We start from the raw sequence: 18,810 nt of genomic DNA, 5'->3' as shown, positions 1-18,810 counted from the left end.
ATGAAAGTCACTTTTGCATTTTGTAACACATCCACTTATTTCTCTAATTATAAACAAAACATTTGACTTGATTTTTATAAATGAAACAACTTTCTGTTTGTTGTTTAGCCAAATATTTCATTTGGCAACAAATGACATTTAATTTGCAAAACAAATTGGTTTCTAGAGGATTAATGTGTTTTCCTTAAATCCCAAAAGAGGCAAAGTTATCTGGACAAAAGCCTTTTGAAATTCCTCTTTATTTGTGACACCTCTGAGTTTTCTCCTGTGGTTGAGGTTTCAACCACTGTTTCTTCCCACCTTTGTTTGCCTTTATTTTGCTGCCTTAGTTTATGTTTCTCAAATGAAGGGGGGAAAATGTGTTCTAGTTCTAAGCTTAAACACAGCATGACTAAAAGTTGGTTGCATAATGTATAACAAGGGACTGCTGTTTTCACTGGTCAAGAAATGGAATATTAACTTGAGAATGGGCCTGCATTCTAAGCCCACTCTCATAATTCCACAGATGAACACTTGGTCAGTAGATGTTCTGTGATAAAGTCAGCGGTGGGAAGCAGTGGGGACTCTGCCGCTGGTCTGCCCTTTGTTTTACTGTCTGGATCTCACTCTCTTCCAGTCCCCACACTGCAGCCTCTGCTTGACCCTTGCTATGACCTTTAGACTTCACTTCAGGCAACGATAGCACACTTGTGCTTGCAGGTGTTTTCCTTGACTTGAAGACTTTTTCTTCTTTTTTCTTTTTCCTTTTTTTCTTTCTTTCTTTCTTTCTTTCTTTCTTTCTTTCTTTCTTTCTTTTTTTTTTTTTTTTTTTTTTTAGAAAAAGGACATTTCATTTAAAAATATCATTTCCAGCTTCTCCTGAAAATTGATAGAAGAAACCATTAGTGTACTGAAAACCAGGCCAAGTCAGGCTAGAGTTGGAAGCTCCACTGGACCCTGTCACAAGTGCGAACAGAGGTCCTTGTAACCATGACAATGGGTCGGTGGTGAGCCATGTGCTCAGTACCTCCCTCATGAAAAATGTTTTAAAATGTTGGGGATGCTTGCCAGTGCATCCTTAATGTGTATTTTAATAAAGCATGTTCTCTGTAGAGTGAGATCAGGTGGAGAACAGTGAAAATCCGATTTAATCCAAGTTGAGTGATTCTAGAGGGATCCATGATGGATTAACAACGGACTGCATTGCACAAATGTTATGCAGCGCCTCTGAGTTTTGACAGACGCTGGGAAGGTGTGAGTCCTGTTCTCTGACAGGTGCCTGAATCTCCAGTGTTTAGAGCCATTGGGCAGGCTGATCTCTGTGCAGTGGTCATCAGCTCACCTGGGAGAGGGTTGATGTCCTTTGGAGGACAGAGAGGTCTGGTCAGATCACCCCAGGAGCCCCAGGCACAGAACATGGTGATCCTTAGTCAGCAATTCTCAATCTTCAGAGTCAGACAAATGCCAATTTACTTTAAGCAGTTGTCCTTGCTTGGAGCAGCTTCCAAAACTCACAGCTCACAAAATGTGTTCCACAAAAGCAAACGTGTTGTCTCACCGTGTGCACCGTGTGCCTTGAAGGCATTACAATATTCCAAGAGAGCTAACACATTGTTTAGATCAGGGGAGGAAGGGCTGCTTCTCACTGCCATCAAAGCTTTATCAAAGGCCCAGGTATAGCGACATCTTGAAATGAACTGAGCTCTTCCAGAGACTGAGCATAATTTTGTCCAGGATTTACTAAGCCCAAATGAGTTATTGACGTTGGATTTAAACCCCACTCCCAGAGCACAGTCTCTTCATTTACTACGTAGGTCATGTCAAACCTCCAGGGTAAGGCCCACTGCAGGAAAACAGGCCGGGAGATAATTTATTGGTGAGTGGGGCTGTTTTGCTGGCTCTTGGTTGGGAAAAAAGCAAATCGGTCATCCTTGCTAGGATAGTGGCGATTTTTACCGCACAGGGTTCTGCCTGTTGGTTTAACAGTTTGTCCTTCATTAAGGATCAAAATATTTTCCAAGTGCCTGCATAAACTTCCAAACTGTCTTCTTCTAAGTCCTGAGAAAAGGAACATTAGCAAGCCCTGATGGAAAACTGTTCTTAAGAAATGATTGCGTTTCCATCAAAGTTAGCTGGCAGTCTGCTTTGTAGCTCCAGTGTTTTAAATTGTTTGGTTTTTCTTCCTCGGTTTTAAGCTGTGGTTTTATGGCAACAGTAGGATTTCATTTGACTTTTTGTAGATATATGTAATTCGCCAAAGGAAAGGAAGAAATCTTTCTAAACGAGAACACTCATATTTACTTTATTCCGTGCAGTCGTCTCAACTGGGAGCAATGTTGCCCGCCAGGGGACACTTGGCCATGTCTAGAGACCCTTTTGGTTGTCACAACAGGAAAGGTGGAAGCTAGGGATGCTGCTCAACATCCTATAAGGACTATCCCCAGAACAGAGAACTATCCCTCCGGAATGTCAGCAGTGCCGGAAGCCGAAACAGGACTGGTTTCTCCTTGATTTGTAGATGGTTGTCTTCTCCCTGTGCCTTCACATGGCCTTTTCTCTGTGTTTGGTTGTGTCCTAATCTTCTCTTTTTATAAGGATACCTGTCCTACTGGGTGAGCGTACTAATGACCTAATTTGACCATAATTACCTCTGAAGACCCTGTCTATAAATACCGACACATTCTGAGCTACTAGAGGCTCATGGTTTCAACACATGAGTTTCGTGGGAGGAGGGGGGGGGTTACATTTCAGTCCGTAACACCCATTGTCCCAAAAGGACAGAGGAGGAAGTGGTGTTTGCAGACTCAGGGAGAACTGTAGCAGGTGTGGAGTTAGGAAGAGGAGGAGTGAATCCTTTACCTCCCTCTTCTCACCCTCTGTTCTCCCTCTGGCCCTTCCCTGGGTCAGTCCAACAGAAAACTAGGGGATAAAGAAGTGGCAGTTCCTACAGGGCAGCATCCCCGTGTCAGAGCCAAGCAGAGAAGGGGGATCAGTGGGTGTGAGGGTCAAATGGAGAACCAGAAGGCAGCCCCTCCCCAGAATTAAAACAGTGTGGGCCCTCCATGGTGTCTTAAGAGTGTTTCACGTTTCCTTGTGGCCCCAAAAGTGAATTTGCACACAGTGCTTCCTAGGGGTGAGATTTAATTCTCATCAGTGTCTACAGAGCATTGCGGGGCCGTGATTTGTGTGTGTCCCTTTCTAAGTGGAGCCCTGGTGTGTGACTGGAGGGAATACTCCCCAGCTTGGGAAGTAACCCACCTGCACGTGTCTCCTTTCCCTCAGGAGCCCGACAGGCAGTACCTGCACATCGGCACCATGGTGGACTTTGCCTTGGCGCTGGTGTCCAAGCTGGAAGCCATCAACAAGCACTCCTTCAATGACTTCAAGCTGCGAGTGGGTACGTTGAGCAGGGACTGGGTTTCAGCTGTGGTGGAGCCATGACGTAAGGACAAGTTCCCAGGAAATGTTGATAATCCCTGTGTTGAAATAGGACCGGGGACAAATGTGCTTTTAGAGCAGCAGGCCTGGATTGCAGCTGGGAGGGCTCAGGGAAGCTAAGAGCCCCCTCAAGCACTTTGGCATAAATTATTAGACATCAATAACAAAAAACATCACCTTAGGATGGACCCAGGTTTAACAACTGGACCATAAGGTGGATTACATGAGCTCCTCTTGGTCCATTATTTCGTAGGCCTCTGTCTATATAACTAGGACCCATCATCAGCGAGAAAATGCCTCTAGATCTCAGAGTTGTAAAAACGTCTTTTTAATTTTCATTTTAATTTTTTAAGTGCATCTTAGAATTGTTGAATAAATAGCCACACACCGACAAGAACGCCAGACATGTGTCCTGGGTCCTGAAGTAGCTGTATCTTTTCCAGTTGGATGTTCAAATTTAAGAGAAAAATCCAACTTTCTTTCAAATCAAATAAAAAATTCTAATAAGTTCTTTCCTTACTTGAAGCTGATTCTTTAGCATGTCTCATGATTATTTGCCTTTTACAAGTGTTTATTTTTTTTTAAGTGTGTTCAGCCCTGAGGGTAGCACAGCAGCCTGTGAGGTTGCCGCTACTTCCAGCCATCCAGGGTTTGTAAGAACTTCTTTGACCATTGTATGTTTTTCTTGGCAACGTATTTTATTCCTTCTGAAAGCAAGTCCACATAAGAGTAGATCTTTTAGCACATTCCATCTGAATGGCCTTTCACTTCTCTTGCACAAACTATTTAAAAAATCCTGATATTTAGAGCTATTTCTTCCTCTGCTCTGCATATATTCTTTTCAACCCAGAAATACTTCACATTTTTTGAGCAACTGGGACTCTCCATTTTGTGTGTCCTATTAATTGTCAGAACCTGGGCACACTTCTCTTTATACTTTCTCGCCTCCATGCCCAGTGGACTTTACCCAGGCTCTGCCATATACAGAGGGAAGAAGGGCTACCGATCATGCTGCTGACCACATCAAACTTCAGGTGTCCCTTGCACCCTGGAGATGCTTTATTGTTCTGCAACTTGGAAAAGGGGCTCCTCAAACTTTCACACTACCTGCCTTTAAAAGAAAATCTGTCACCTTGCGGAATGACCCCTCTGTTGTCAGACATTTATGGACCAAGATCACATTGCCCTTCACTGGGAGGGGCAACAGGGACAATTGCTCGCTGGTCCCCTGTGCTACATCAAAGCACAGTGGACCCAGTCAATGTGCTCCAAATTACTGTGAGCAACAGAATGGACCTCCTTCAGCAGGTATTTATTGAGTGCCTACTTCACACTGATTATTGATCATTCACCCCACTAATGAATCATTCACCCCACATGCCAGCTCTTTTCGGTTTCTAGGGAAACCTAAGCTCAGTGTTTCTCTTGGACTTTGGGTCTGCCTTTGCCCAAACCCTCAGCCTCTCCCTGGGTCAGCTTCCCTGCTCTACCTCTGTGCATGGTGCCATCTAGTGGCAGGTCACAGTAGAAATTCGGAAGGGTAATATTACCCAACCGCCACAAAAAGTGATGAAACAAATAAGAGCCAAGCTTACTCATAATCCCCTTTTCTGAATGTTAAGCTGCAGAATCAGTCATTTAATGGGGATCACAGATTGAGCATACACTTGCAGTTAAGTAGAGATCACCCATTGCTAGCAATAATCCACCCAGGCTCTCTCCCCTCCTCCCAACCTCCAGCCTTAGAGTTATGTGGGGTAATGTTTATTTAGCAATGATGATTCAAGATGGTCCTGTAAGACTTTTGTGTTTAAGACAGTTGTGATAATATGAATCTTAACCCAGTTCTGATGCATCACAGGTATGAACCATGGACCTGTAATAGCTGGTGTGATTGGAGCTCAGAAGCCACAGTATGATATCTGGGGCAACACCGTAAACGTGGCCAGTAGGATGGACAGCACTGGAGTCCTGGACAAAATACAGGTAGCTCAGCCTGCACAGTCATCATGGGTCATATCTATCCTCTGGGGAACTATGGATAATATAAGAATAATTATACTACTATGTTAAAACTAAGGAAAGAACCTTGAAATTTACTTCAAACTTGACCCCCCCCCCCCAAATTTTTTTGAAAAACCTTGAGAATCTTTGGAAAAAGCTTGACACTTACTTAAATCTTTTTATTGGGGAAATGTTGATTTGTTTCTGCATTCGCTGTTGACAACAATAAAAAGTTGTGATGATATAAAGATCATGGCTGTTGTGAACGTAGTGATCACAACAACCAGCACACAGTAGGACAGCCCTAGTGGGATGTGCAGGACTAGAGCCCTTTTCTCCTCTTCCTGCTCTCCACCAGCATCCTGAAAGGGTTTTGCAAGGGAGAAGGGCTGTATGTAACCAAATCCAGACCTAATCAGCCTTTCTTTCCCTGGGTGCTGATGAGGGGAGGAAGAAAGAGGTCTCCAGGGTAGAGAGATGGAATCACAGGTGCTATGATATAGTGGTGCTAAATTGGACTAGAATGGGATTTAGAGATCTAGAAATGACTGGAAAGCTCTGGAATCCAGTCAAGGGAGAGAAAGGGAAGACCTAGCAGTGGAGAGTGTGTGCACCTGTTTAGGCACCAGGCCAGACACCTAGAATAGCGATTTTCAACTGATGTGCCATGGCAGGCACACTAGGGTGCCACAAGAATTTTTAAAACATGCAATGCTTGACCTCCTTCCCCTTAGATTTTCAAATTTAAAAGTGACAACAGCCAACACAACAGTAGCCATCTTGTGTGCAAGAATCAAAATGATACCTATTTTTTTTTTTGTCAGATTGGCAAAAAATATATTTTTTGTTTTGCCACAGAATTTTAGGAATTAGTTTATGTGTGCCATGAGATTAAAAAGGTTGAAAAATCATTGACCTAAAATAATCAGGGGACTAAGTTCTCCAAATGAGAAGGATGTTTGTGTGTGTGTGTGTGTGTGTGTGTGTGTGTGTGTAAATGTGTGTGCGCGCATGCTAAATTTTCTATTTGCCTCTCCTTCAAATAGCAGTTCCACATTTCATCCCAACTCTGTTGTATTCAGCTATATAAATCGCTGCCCTGCCCGAAAGCAAATCTATGTGAAAACCACTGGACACAAATGAGAGGCTTTATGGTTTTTAGTCAGCTTTGTACCTCAACTTGGCCACAAAAAAACCTTGCTTCTTAAAGTTGTGATAGAGATGTAGAAACTTGATAAGTCTTGGTGGAAGTCCACCACCTCCAGAATCACTAAGAATGGGCTTGTCACTAACCCTCTGTCCACTCACATGCCCACCATGCTTCTCCACCTCATTCACCCAAGACAATTTTACTGCTGTGGTCTTTTCTAAGGTGTATCTTTAATTTTTATATGAAATGGCACAAACATTACTTTAAAGTGTCTACCTTCTTAGTCAAAAGGTGTCGAAAAGTAAGCAACATCCAACAAAGAGAAAGGAGAGAGAAGAGTGATGAGGGAAGAGAGGAAGTATCCAGACTTCCCAGACAAATTGGCCAAATGGGGCTAGTATGAGAGTGGGTAGGAGTGGCTCACACTTGACAGGAATGGTCTGCCACCTTGGCAGTCTAATCTAACAGTTCCCAGATGGCACCAGAGAGTATAAGGTTTTGGCATGTTCATCAGTAGCCACTTCCAGTGCCCAGGGAGATGCCAGTGTCCTGGACCGCTGAGGGTCCTCCTTTGAGGAAAGAGGCAATTTCCTACCCAGGACACACTCTCCCACCTGTAGGCTGACCTATGTCCCCACCTGGAACCTTCCGAAGGTGGATGGTAGATTTAATAACCTTCACAACTCTCCAAGTGGCCTTCAGGCACTTGGGATACGTATCTAAAGCCATTTAAAAGAAGCTGGTCGGAGAGACTGCTCCCTCCTGGAGGTTGTAAATCCCCTGCAGGTCAGTGTTTAAATGAGTTTGTTCCCATGTGTTTCTCTAAGAGGATATCGGGCCTCATAAAACTGCATGTGATTTAGTGCAGAGCGACCACCTGGTAGGTCTCCTGGGAGCCCCACGGAGTGAGGAAGACAGGTTCTGGCTGTGAAGAGTGAGAGAGACCCCCCCCCTCCCCCCTCGCAGGCCCTTGTGTGTTCATTTCCCCAGCAGGTGGCACGTTTCCATCTGGGTAGATGTCCTTCTGCTGAGGGTGTGGCTCGCTCTAGCTCCAGTAGCCTCTTATTTCCACTTAAGTGCAAAGGAAAAAAAAATGTAGTGAGATGCCAGGAAACATAAAAATTGATGCAGAGACGATTAAATGCTTCTCTTGGGCCTCAGAAACAGTTTTTTTTATTAAAGGGCATGAAGTCCCACATGCTGTCTAGACTGGGAGCACAAACAGCATAGAGCCCACTGGCACCCAGCCAGGCTCCCAGGACATGGAGGAATCAGAGCTGGTGTCAGTCAGGTGGATGGCTCCCTCCTCCTGGGGTCCCTATAATTGTGTGACTTGTGCTACACGGGATAGCTTGAGAATGCTGGTGGTGCTACCCAGCACCAGTAAATATGTCAACTCCAAAATTAAGCACCCGGGCTCCAGATCATGGGTTTGTTCTCTGTGGGAGGTCGGAAGACAAATGCCTATGGGATTCTCTCAGCCTAATGGCCCTTGAGAACTCTGAGCATGAGAACATAATTGTCATCAGAGTTTCTTCACGGCGTACTTGCTCTTTGGTTCTTATCCGGAATCCAAAGTCTCTTCTATGCCACTGGCTTCATCCTCAAGCTACACCGGTCTTCCCGGAGGACTTGGGCCCTGCTAGGCATGAGCATCTGCTTCCCCCTTTCCTTCCTGCTCTCTGTGGGGTCTTGAGGACCCACATGTTGGCCCGTGAGCTAGAAACTGCCACGGGGTCTCATTGCAGGAAGACAGAACAGTGCTGCTAGCTCCTTCCCACAGCGTGCCCTGGGGATCTTTCAGGGAACACTTCAGCCTTACTTCTGGGAGGCCTGATGCTGTCCTGGGTTTCCTGTGGTTTTGATGTACTTCTGCCTCTGTCCCAAGACAGTGCCTGCTCCTGAGGTCTCTCCAGCCACCAAGCCCAAAGGCTTGGTGCTGCCACCACTGTCCCACCACTGCATCATCTCTACAGTGCCCATGCTATGAACACCATGGTGTGATAGCATCGCTGTATTGCCCACAAGCCTACCCTTCACATGGATGTGTCACCCACATGCCAGGTGGCGGGGGCACAGGTGTCATGTCCATTTCCCCTGATGAAATGGGGGGAAACCCCTCCTCCTCTGCTTTTATACATGGTTCCAAAGCTGCAGCAGCGTAACCCGGGCTTCCTGAGCAAACAGCTCCCTCCCTCTCTGCTCAAAGCCCAGGTTCCTTGTGAGGGGCCTGGTTAGGGAACCACGTACCCCAGAGGGTCTTCCCTCACCTCAGAAGCTGAAATCTCCTTCTTGGTCAAGCCTATGCATGTCACTGATTCTCTGCTTGAGAAAATGTCTTTTGCAGGAGGCTCTTAGGACACTCAAGCAGCCAAACGCAAGAGGACTGGGTTTCCTTCCCCAGATATGGGCCCCACAAGGGAGCCCAGGCAGGCCTGAGCTGAGACAGTGCACTGCTCAATGCAGGGCAGGGCATCTCCTCTGGGAGAGAGAAGGGGTCCTACTGAGCAGGTGCCCCTGCCCTCTGACCCAGTAGGACTTGAACATGACAGGTCACATGACACGCTGCAAGGGAGGGGCTCACTCCATTTAGCATTTCATGTCACTCAGGGAACTGAGGAAACACCACACCTGACTCAGGGTCGTGCCGATTTTAAGGCCACTGCAAATTCCTAGTGTCTTTATTTTCAGGCCACTTTATTCAGGTGCATTAAACCAGACACTCATGGCCATTTGCAGGAGTTGACTGTTCATCTTCTCAGGGTGTCTTCCTCCATTTTTATTAAAATCTACTTTTAACATTTATTTTTTTCCTGAAGTGACATTCATGACAACTTAAAAACGTCATCAAAATTCCCACCAGTCCAGCATGTTTTGATTTGCTTTTTTTTTCTTTTTCAGGTGTCTTATATGTGCCTAGTTAATCCTCACCTGGTGGAAATTATAGCAAGTACCAGGCTTAACATTTTTGAGAGGGTGACATGGTTCGACATTATCCCATCCCCTTATCCATGATATTGATCATGGTTGTGTCATGGTTTACTTAACCCTGAAGATCACTGTTTCCCGTTTTTCACTATCACACCATTGAATTAAGCCTCACCCTTATTTATTTTCTCATGGATTTGTCTCTCTTGTACTGATCTCTCAGGAGTGGAATTAGTGGAGCAAAGAACACAAACATGTCTCGGCTCTTTATCCTTGTAGGCAAATGGCCTTTCAAAAGGGTTGTGTTGATATCCTGGCTAAACACCTTTTCACTTGTTGATGTGCTTGTAGGTCACGGAGGAGACGAGCGTCATCCTGCAGAGCCTGGGATACACGTGCAATTGTCGAGGCATCATCAACGTGAAGGGGAAGGGGGACCTGAAGACGTACTTTGTGAACTCGGAAATGTCAAAGTTCCTTTCCCAGAACAACCTGATTTCCTGAAGAGCATCTTTGCTTTGGCCAGAAGACTGTGTTTTTAGGAAGGTACGATGCACTTTCTGACTGCAGCGTTTGTCCCTCATGTTTGATGGTGTGCTCTGTTCTGTCCTCTGGAGCCTCTGCAGACTCGATCCTGTGACCTAGGGGCACACCATTTGGGGTGCCAAGATGGTTCTGCCACTCGCACTGTGCTTACTCCCGAAGGAAGAGGAAAAGGAGTGTGTGATGGAGAAGAGAAATGCATTCAAAGAACTAACATGGATGAAGGAGATGAAGCAAACAAAAATTCTTAAGGCAATAAAACTAGGGAGTGTATATTATCTTCTGGTGCATGTTCTTTTCTGGAAAATATGGTAGCTCGCCAACCGCATCCGCTAGTCTGATATTACAACACACAGTATTCGTGACTGAGTTGAGTCTGTCGCCTCATATGGAATTTGACTGTGTTCACCCATGTGTCTCATTGCCAGGGGCTCTCGGCGGGTCCCGCGGGGATCCCTGGCTCCGTCACCTTGCTCTGTTGTGTCGTGCCAGCAGCACGTAGTCATCCATCACCAGAATTAGTTCTCACCACCTAGGACCAGTTTTGTACCAAATGTGTCTGATGTTTTGATGCCATTGTCTTTTGTAAGGTTAATTCATTAAATTTTATGTACTTTGGTTTATGGTGTCTTCTCTTCACCCTCTCCCCACCCTCCTTTCTTCTTTCTCTGGTTTGCTCCAGAATGGAGGTTTGTTTTCCATTTATCTCCCTGTTTCAGAAAACGCCCTCTGGAACCCAAGGATTGAGTCCTTCCTATCAGGACAAAGTCTGTAATGCAGATAATTGATTAGGTAGCTCCCTGGGGAGAAAGGAAGCATGCTGCATGTGTCCTGGGGTCTGCTTCTGATTTTGGCCTCTCTAGAGAGCATTTTCATGGAAAATATTGTAATACAGTAGTAAGAAGATTCTCTACTGACAACAGCACCGCTCTGTCCTCTCACTCTGGTCTACTCTACCTTTAATCATCTACCAGACCCAGGATGCATACGAGTAACTTGCAACTGACATTGACTGCACAGACATGGCAGCCCTGCAGGGACTCATGGAAACTAACGACTGGCCCTCATCGCCAAAGGAGATGGGGCTTCAGCTCAGCTTATCAATTGTCTGCCTCCATCAGGAATTTTTTTTATTCTATAATTGCAACTCAGCCTTGGCCTTGACACAGCTAATTCTCCAAAAAAAAAGGACTGAAAGAAGAAAAAGTATATAAGGCATGTCTCATCACTCTAACCAAAATCTGGATTAAAATGCCCTGGGTTTCAGTGACTTCCATCTGGCCTTGTGACGCACTTGTGACAAAGATCGGGAGTTGCACCTGTGGGTCCTTCCTCCCGCAGAGTCCATGGCACCCATCCCAGGGCACTTCATGTCACCTGCCCTTAGCGGACTCCTGCAGCTGGTGGTCCACCAAACGCTCTTAAATGTGCTCCCCCCAGGTGCTGAGTTTGGTGAAAAGAACTCAAAGGAGAATTGCTTTTAACCAAGGTTGTATCACCAGGTCTTCTTAACAAAGAACAGACTAAAACAATCAAAGTCATTATCAGAGTTTGCCTTTTTACTACAGACAGCAACTTCCTTGCTTTGAAAAAACATTGTCTAAGGGTGGGAATGTAATTATCTATGTTTCTCTTTGATAAGATGACTAATGGGCATTTATGGATCGGTTTTAAGTTGCAAAACTTGACATGCCAAGAGACAGGCATTTATGTCCAACAAAAGTGAGGTCTTTGAAACCTGGTCTGATTCAAGACCTGCTTTTTAAAAGTAGTAGAAAGTTAGAGGAGTAGAATCTGACTTAAATTAACTGAAAATGATTTAGCTTGCCACTGATTTATGGCAGTTACTTTCAGATGAAGGCATTTCATAGAGAAGCCTTGTCTTTCTTGGTAATCAAAACTGAAGAAAATGTAATTTTACAAATTTCCATAACTGTGGCTTTAGATATTTTCTATTATGTTATTATAAATATGGTTTAATGCACCAAAGGGCATTCCAAATAAACTATTGCTATTTGTTGGGGAAAAAATAAAAAGTAAAAAGGCACCTATAGTGAGGGAAAAATACATTTTCAAACGAATAAAGGAATATTTAGGAGTCACTCGGCCTTGAAATTACCAGCAACTTCGTGTCATGTGTCCTTAGAGAATCAAAATCATAAAACCAGCAACAGAGGAATCAACAAATGAAACACATTAGATCACCTTCCCATTGAATGCTCAGCTGTGGGAAATTCAATCATGATAGATGAGGGATGATTTCCTCCAAGGGATCCATTCATTAAAAATGCAGCACTGACTTAATACTTGAAAAAGTTCCAAGTTATCTGCAAAGCAAGCATTTCCAATGTAGCTGCTTCTAAAAAAAAAAAAAAAAAAAAAAAAAAAAGCTGTCCACAAGCACAATCCTGGCCCCCGCGGTGCTTGTGTTCCAGCCACACTGCAGTGGCTCTGGACTCCTACACCCACGCCTCAAGCTCAGGAGCCCCCTCTTTGATGCTGAGCTGATGTGGGCTCAAAGGGTGAGATCATTTCCCCAACTACACCATGCAGCTAGAAGATGCGAAGGCAGGATTGTACCCAAGTCTGGTGAAGATTCAAGTCCAGTCTTTCCCTGGGACAGCTTCTCCCCTGAGGAGTGACCTGGGTATTGCCGGCCACTGAGGCCACCCATCCCTACTTTTGTCCTCCACTGTGCAAAATTCTGTTTGCTCAGACCTCTGGGGTGGAAAGTGTTGTGGCATCTAGAGTTCAATTGTGCCAAAGGCTGTTTCATGATACCTCCTTGTGGAGAAAGGGAGAATGGAAGAATCAGGCAGTAAGAAAAGTAACTGCGCATTGCTCCTGCTAGCGCCTCCCCCAGGAAGACTTGTAAACACCGCAAACAAAGCTCAACCCAACCACTATCAAGTAAGAACCAAGCTTGCATTTTATTCAGGTGCTCCCAGGGGGTTAGTCCCCAGCACCATTTCATCTGAAATAATTTCACAGGAGAACTGTCACACTGGAGAAATGTGCCCAAAGCCAGGATCCTTGAAGCTGGGGATCTCATTCTTCCTGTTGAAGTCGGCCTTCAAATGGTTGGCGCGGCCGTGCTCCAGGTTCAGAGGCTCCACTGGCTGGTGGATGCGCTTCCCGTAGACAGATGACATCAGCACCCCGACGGGCCTCTCCTGCTCCTGTCCAGGGCATCAGACATGCAGGTCAGCGCATACCCGTTCCCTCAGCCTCGGGATCTGGAAGCTGGTTCTTCTGCCTGAGTCACCTGCACACCTGCACCCCATCCCATCTCCGCCTGGGCTTCCTGGAGGCTACTCCCCACTGGCGCTAGGGGACCTCTTCACTATGTTGGCTCTGCCCCTCAGCTCACAGCTCTCAGGTGTCCTGTGACTGCAGATTCACTTTCTTCCTCCCTCCCCACCCTCCTTCCTGCCCTGCTCCTGCCTGCCCTTCTTTTTTCTCTTTTCCCAACTTTTTTATCTCCCAGGGTGCACATCCCCCTAGGGACTCCTCCTCTTCCCAGCACCCCTCATTCTAATCTCCCAGCCCCTCTCACCTCCCAGGCCCCCACATAGCACTTGCACTTTCCTCATCCTCTTGGAAGGCTCTGTGTCTCTGCCAGCCACTTATTACTGCCTGGATTCAGTTCATTATTTGTTTGGCTTTTGTTTTTCTGTCTCCTCGTGGGAATGTCAGGTCTAGGAGGCAGACACTGCTGCCTTACTCCCTGTGTGCTCAGGAGTACATGGGAGGTGCTCAGAATCTCTGAGCAGATATATGAAACACTAGGCATGTTCTCGTGGGAGGGAAGCATTGACTTCGCTACCAACTTGGAATGAAGTAACAAACAAAAACATGAGGAAACACGTTAACGTTCGTGATCTACACGGTAATACCTCATACTACCTCCATCACTTAATGTCACATAAAATGATATGTTTCATTGAAAGTGACATGACAACATACTTAATAACAGGGACAGGCAAATGTCTAATGATCTAGAACAGTGGTCAGCAAACTGCGGCTCGAGAGCCACATGTGGTTCTCGAGCCGCAGTTTGCCACTCTGTTGACTAATGAGTTTGCCAACCACTGACCTAGACTCTCGATTCCAATAATTACAGGCTGTTGTTGTTCCTTGTGATTAAGCCCCTATCCCAGTGGTCAGCAAACTCATTAGTCAACAGAGCGGCTCACGAGTCACATGTGGCTCGAGAGCCGCAGTTTGCCAACCACTGATCTAGAAAAGAATCCCACTGAAGGTTTTTATGTCCTGATTTCTGTGTATCAGATAAAAGATTAAGATATTAACCAGGACCCAACTTGTCATAACCATACTGTCTTCAGGTCAGAATGCGTGGGCACAATGTCCCAGTGTGGGAGGGCAGGAAGAGGATCCAGCCCAGCGGGCAGATGGGCCCAGCCATGCTACGGAGCACACCACCTTCTCGCCCCCGTACTGCTAGGATCCCGGCCTCCTCACTCTGTGGGTATTGTTTCCTCTGTTGGTCACCCCCCTGTGAGCTGGCTGCAGGCAGAGCCTCCCTTCCTGAAAATCGTGGAGAGAGAATGGAGGAACTGTGCTCCGTGCAGTGGCCCGGTAATCAGCTTGGGAGCTAGATACATCCTTGCCTGTGTGGTTTCATCCCTCAAAGCCCAGTGTCCCTGGAAGGACTGTGACAGCCTAGACTCGGAGGTTAAGCAAAACCCTACTTTATCTGTTGAAAAGAACTTCTTATTTTGCTCCCATTTAAATTGTTAAATTCTGTAGAACAAAATAGCAGCCAGTCAAAATTAATGCACAGCAACACGACAGACTAGAGTGAGCAATAACAGCAGCATACTCTTCCTAAACTAGAGGAGAGCAGCACAAAGGAGAGCCAGACACACACCGGACACAGAAATAAACAACTGTGCAAGCGCAGTCCATCTGTCAGAGCCTATTAATATCCTTAGTCTTACCTCCTGGTTAACATGAAGTCCCAGGCCCTTTGCATGTTCTCTGTCATCTCGGTGCAATTTCTGATTATATCCTGGGTCCCTCTTAAAAATACAGTCATACATGGAAGTGATTCCTGTCTGGGAGTAAAAGGAGAAAATTGCTGAGGGCTTATTCCCAGGCTGAGCCATTGAAACGGCATGGCCTCTTCTGTTTAGTCCAGTGGTTGGCTAACTGTGGCTGGAGAGCCACATGCCACCCTGTTGATTGATGAGTTTGCCAACCACTGGTTTAGTCTAAGTGCATGATCATGTAAATTGGTGACTGTCTCTCTGCTTAAAATTTTTTATATTTCATTTATTCATTCCTCATTCTTTCATGCAGGCAGTACTTATAAAGCACCAACTATGAGACAGGTACTGTTTGGTGAGCTGAGGAAAGAAATAACTCCTGCCCTAGTAAGCTATTTTAGTGTGTGTGTGTGGGGGGGGATCAAATAACTAAGTAAAATATGTAATAGAATAGATGTTACTAGATATAAAGGTGGGGGGGTGAAGCAGGGAGGGAAAGGACATATATGTGGGGGGTAGTCATGACTTCATTTGCTAGCACACATTTTGTTTGGAAGCCATGTGGGTGCAAGAGTCTGCAGGACACCAGAGGTAAACTTGCCTAGATTTTAACCGGTAAATCAGCAACAGAACGGGAGCTTGCCTGTCCTCCACGGCCCCTAGGAGTAGCCAAGTGTACATGGCAGATGTGCTTGGTGCCTAGGATGGAAGAGGCTCAACATGGGGATGGAGGTGGGAGGGAGCTGGAGAGCTCTTATTGCACACCTCCTGTGTACTGGACACGGGCACAGGTCCTCCACACACCCTCTGCACCTCTGGCCAGTCAACACCCATTGTGATGTTTACAAAGTGCTTGGCTGCGTTGGGGAAGGGAAATTGCAGTCATCAGGAGGGAAAAAAAAAAATGGTTAGGCCCTGGCCTCTGTCCCCACCACACACCTAGAAGGAAAGTCAGCTAATCCTCCCAAAGCTAAGTTGGGGCTTTTTTTCTTTTCTTTTTTTTTTTTTTTTGAATGTTTTTATTGATGAGAGAGAGAGAGAGAAAGAGAGAGAAACATAGATGTGAGAGAGAAACATCTGTCAACTACTTCCTGCATGCCCCCTACAGGGGTTTGAGCCTGCAACCCTGGCATATGCCCTCACCAGGAATTGAACCCAAATACTTTGGTGCAGGGGGCGACACTCAACCAACTAAGCCACATGGGCCAGGGCTAAACTGGGGCTTTCTAAGCAAAGCTTCACTCGACACAGAGCTATCCACAACTCACCTTAGCATGAGTGAAAGCATATTCTAAAACCAATCAGGATTTTTTGCTGTTGTAGCTTTTAGAATGAGAAATTTAACCAACCCCTTCATAAAAAGCCATTCTCCTTGGACTTAGCTTTTCCACTTTAGGAGCAGAAGAAAAGGTAATTTACAAGCACCATTGAACTGAATTTGATTTGCTGCCCCTGGAATAACATTTTCTAGGAAAACCCAGGCAGCCAGAGCCCGCTAGGGAGCAGGCCTGGGGCTGATGGCATTGTAGTTGGCAGCTTGAGATGACAAATTTGTCTTAAGACCAGGGCATTACTGTGGCTTTGATACGTGTGCGGCATTGATGGAGCTTTACCTTTGGGCTCCCTGTGCCCAAGAGGATATTGGCCACAAGCTCTGCACAGATTACCTGCCTCACTGTGTTAATCTCAGACAGTGCATGAGCAGGGGAGATAAGACACTGGCCCCCAGAACCAACTCTCAGTGAAAGGAACTCTAATAATCACTGACAAAAGCAAACAATAGCTATCATAGCTCTATGCACACTGGGCTGACTATATGCCATTGTATACCATTAATTGCATTCGTTCTCATAAGAATTCCAGGCACCGGGTACCGTTTGATCTTTGTCTCACAGATGAGCAAAGTGAAAGAATTTGTTACTGGGGCAATGCACACAGCTTCACGAAGCCAATGTTTCTACCCAGGACACCATGGCCATGCTACTGACTTATCACCGAGCATGCTGCATGCTAATTGACGTAAGAGCTCATTCTGCCATGTTTTTACTTCGCTTTGAGTGGGTCATGAAATTATTTACAACGACTCTAGGGGGAGCTGAGTAACCCACAAACCTAGGACACAGTTCACCCTGCTTAGCCCAAGTGGTCTCCAGGTCAGAGAATCCGCTTCTGGAGCTCCGCAGCTGATGAAATGCCAGTCCAGATAATTCCCAGAGGATGTGATTTAGGTGTTAATGTTTCTGTTTTGTCACTTTCTTCATGTGACACCAACGGCCTCAGGACTTGAATTTGCTGTGCCCCAGCTGTCAAACTGCACTGAATGGTGTGTCCCAGTTTTGGTGCCTGAACTCTGAGATGACGGTGTTGGCAGGCTTGGTTCCTTCCAAGGCTGTGAGGGTGAACCTGTTCCATGCCTCTCTCCTTGGTTCCTAGAAGGCCCTTGTCTCCCCATCTGTTCACGCCGTCTTCCTGCTAGGCACCTTTTTATAAGGACACAAGCCATACTGAATGAGGCCCATCCTAATGACCTCACTTTGATTCGATTGATTGCCTGTCTGCAGATAAGGCCACATTCTGAGGTACTGGGGTTTGGGACTCTGACAAGAATTTTAGGGAGACAATGCAACCCATAACAATTCCCTAACTAGAAACTATCGCTGCTGTTGGCAAGGCTAAGCTCTTAAAAAGGCGAGTTCTCCTATCCTTCACCTGTGGCAGGTACTCCAGTGTGTGCTGTCTGATCCAAATGGCGGTTCCTTTGTGCCCCATGGATTGTGGGTGGGAAGGAGCAGAAGGAGGGACATTTTGTGGGAACACCTTATACCCCCTGAGGAAAAGCCTTCCTTCCTCCCAGCCATCCGTTCACCCTCTGGGGCCACTCATCGTCGCTGAGTGTCCCCTCCAATCAATGTGCCTTTTGAATAATGATGCCCCTGCGCCCTGAGCTGCAAGACACTGGAGACTTTTAGGAAAACAGTTGATTCCTTGAAAGTTCTGATTTGCTTCCTTTTCTTTGGCTTCTCTTCCCCCTTTGGCTGCAAGGTGGCAGCCTCCGAAGATCCGCAGGCTAGTACCTAGCACATACCTGGTGGGGCCCCGCCCCCCTGAGCTGAGCGGGCCCGCCCTGGAGTCCTAGGTGGAAACGGGGCACCCCGTCCAGGCTGCACCCCGGCAGGGCGGCCAGGTCCCCGTTCCCTCCGGTCCCGCCAGGATCTCCTCTCCCCCGGAGCATCCCTGCAGCGCACCTGGCTCGGGCGGCTGAAGTAGCTGTGCTCCTTGGGGTCCCGGCGCCCCGGCGGGATGTAGCTGATGTAAGACAGCGCCGACAGGGGCAGCGGCCGGGGCCTGTACCGCAGCGAGTCGGCGGTGATCTCCTCCTCCTCCTCCTCGTGGTCCTCCATGCCGCCCGCGTCCAGCTTCCCCGTGGTCACCGTGCTCCGCCCCGCCGCTGGGAGCCCAAGCCCAGGTCCCCAGCCTCAGGCTGCCCTCACCGCGTCGGGCGTCGCCTAGCAACCGCAGCCGTGCAGAGCCAGGTCGGGCCGAGGGGCGGGGTCGACCCTGTCTCCTCCCCCGGCCCCGCCCCTTCGCCCAGGTGCGTTCTGGGTTGTGTGTCCGGGTGCGGAGCCCTGGGTCTGGGTCCTAGGTGAGAGATGCTCATGCGGCAGCACTTTGCAAACCTGCCGGCCTGTTCCCACGTGCAGGGTGGGCTCGTCCACTCAGAGACCGTTCGTTGGGCAGCTGATGACCTACTACGTGACA

At 46.9% G+C, this 18,810-nt stretch overlaps 2 protein-coding genes across 2 annotated transcripts in view; one reads left to right on the top strand and one right to left on the bottom strand.

Moving 5' to 3' along the window:
* Window positions 1–10,660, top strand: part of ADCY2 (adenylate cyclase 2) — a 263,929-nt gene extending 253,269 nt beyond the window's left edge. The window contains exons 23-25 of the mRNA XM_084882603.1: window positions 3,262–3,376; window positions 5,279–5,403; window positions 9,851–10,660. Coding sequence (XP_084738729.1) covers window positions 3,262–3,376; window positions 5,279–5,403; window positions 9,851–10,003 — 393 coding nt within the window. The 3' untranslated portion in view covers window positions 10,004–10,660. The remainder of the gene's footprint in view (window positions 1–3,261; window positions 3,377–5,278; window positions 5,404–9,850) is intronic.
* Window positions 10,661–12,949: 2,289 nt separating this feature from the next.
* Window positions 12,950–18,553, bottom strand: CFAP90 (cilia and flagella associated protein 90). The gene is made up of 3 exons (XM_084883135.1): window positions 18,297–18,553; window positions 15,004–15,120; window positions 12,950–13,221 (listed from the first exon to the last, which is right to left on the bottom strand). Exons 1-3 carry the CDS (start codon window positions 18,450–18,452, stop codon window positions 13,042–13,044), a joined length of 453 nt encoding a protein of 150 aa, XP_084739261.1. The 5' UTR covers window positions 18,453–18,553; the 3' UTR covers window positions 12,950–13,041.
* Window positions 18,554–18,810: the final 257 nt, after the last annotated feature.

This window comes from Pipistrellus hanaki (assembly GCF_964339955.1).
Source record: "Pipistrellus hanaki genome assembly, chromosome: 4".
NCBI classification, from domain to species: domain Eukaryota; kingdom Metazoa; phylum Chordata; class Mammalia; order Chiroptera; family Vespertilionidae; genus Pipistrellus; species Pipistrellus hanaki.
The sequence above is the reverse complement of the archived record's forward strand: the minus strand, read 5'-3'. Positions and strand labels throughout refer to the sequence as shown.

Excerpts from the sequence above, each read along its gene's own strand:
- CFAP90 (XM_084883135.1), bottom strand. The coding sequence starts at position 18,452 with ATGGAGGACCACGAGGAGGAGGAGGAGGAGATCACCGCCGACTCGCTG. Across the intron at positions 15,121-18,296 it reads ACTTCAGCCGCCCGAGCCAG|ACAGGAATCACTTCCATGTA; the intron begins GTGCGCTGCAGG and ends TTTTACTCCCAG. Across the intron at positions 13,222-15,003 it reads GACTTCATGTTAACCAGGAG|GAGCAGGAGAGGCCCGTCGG; the intron begins GTAAGACTAAGG and ends TGCCCTGGACAG.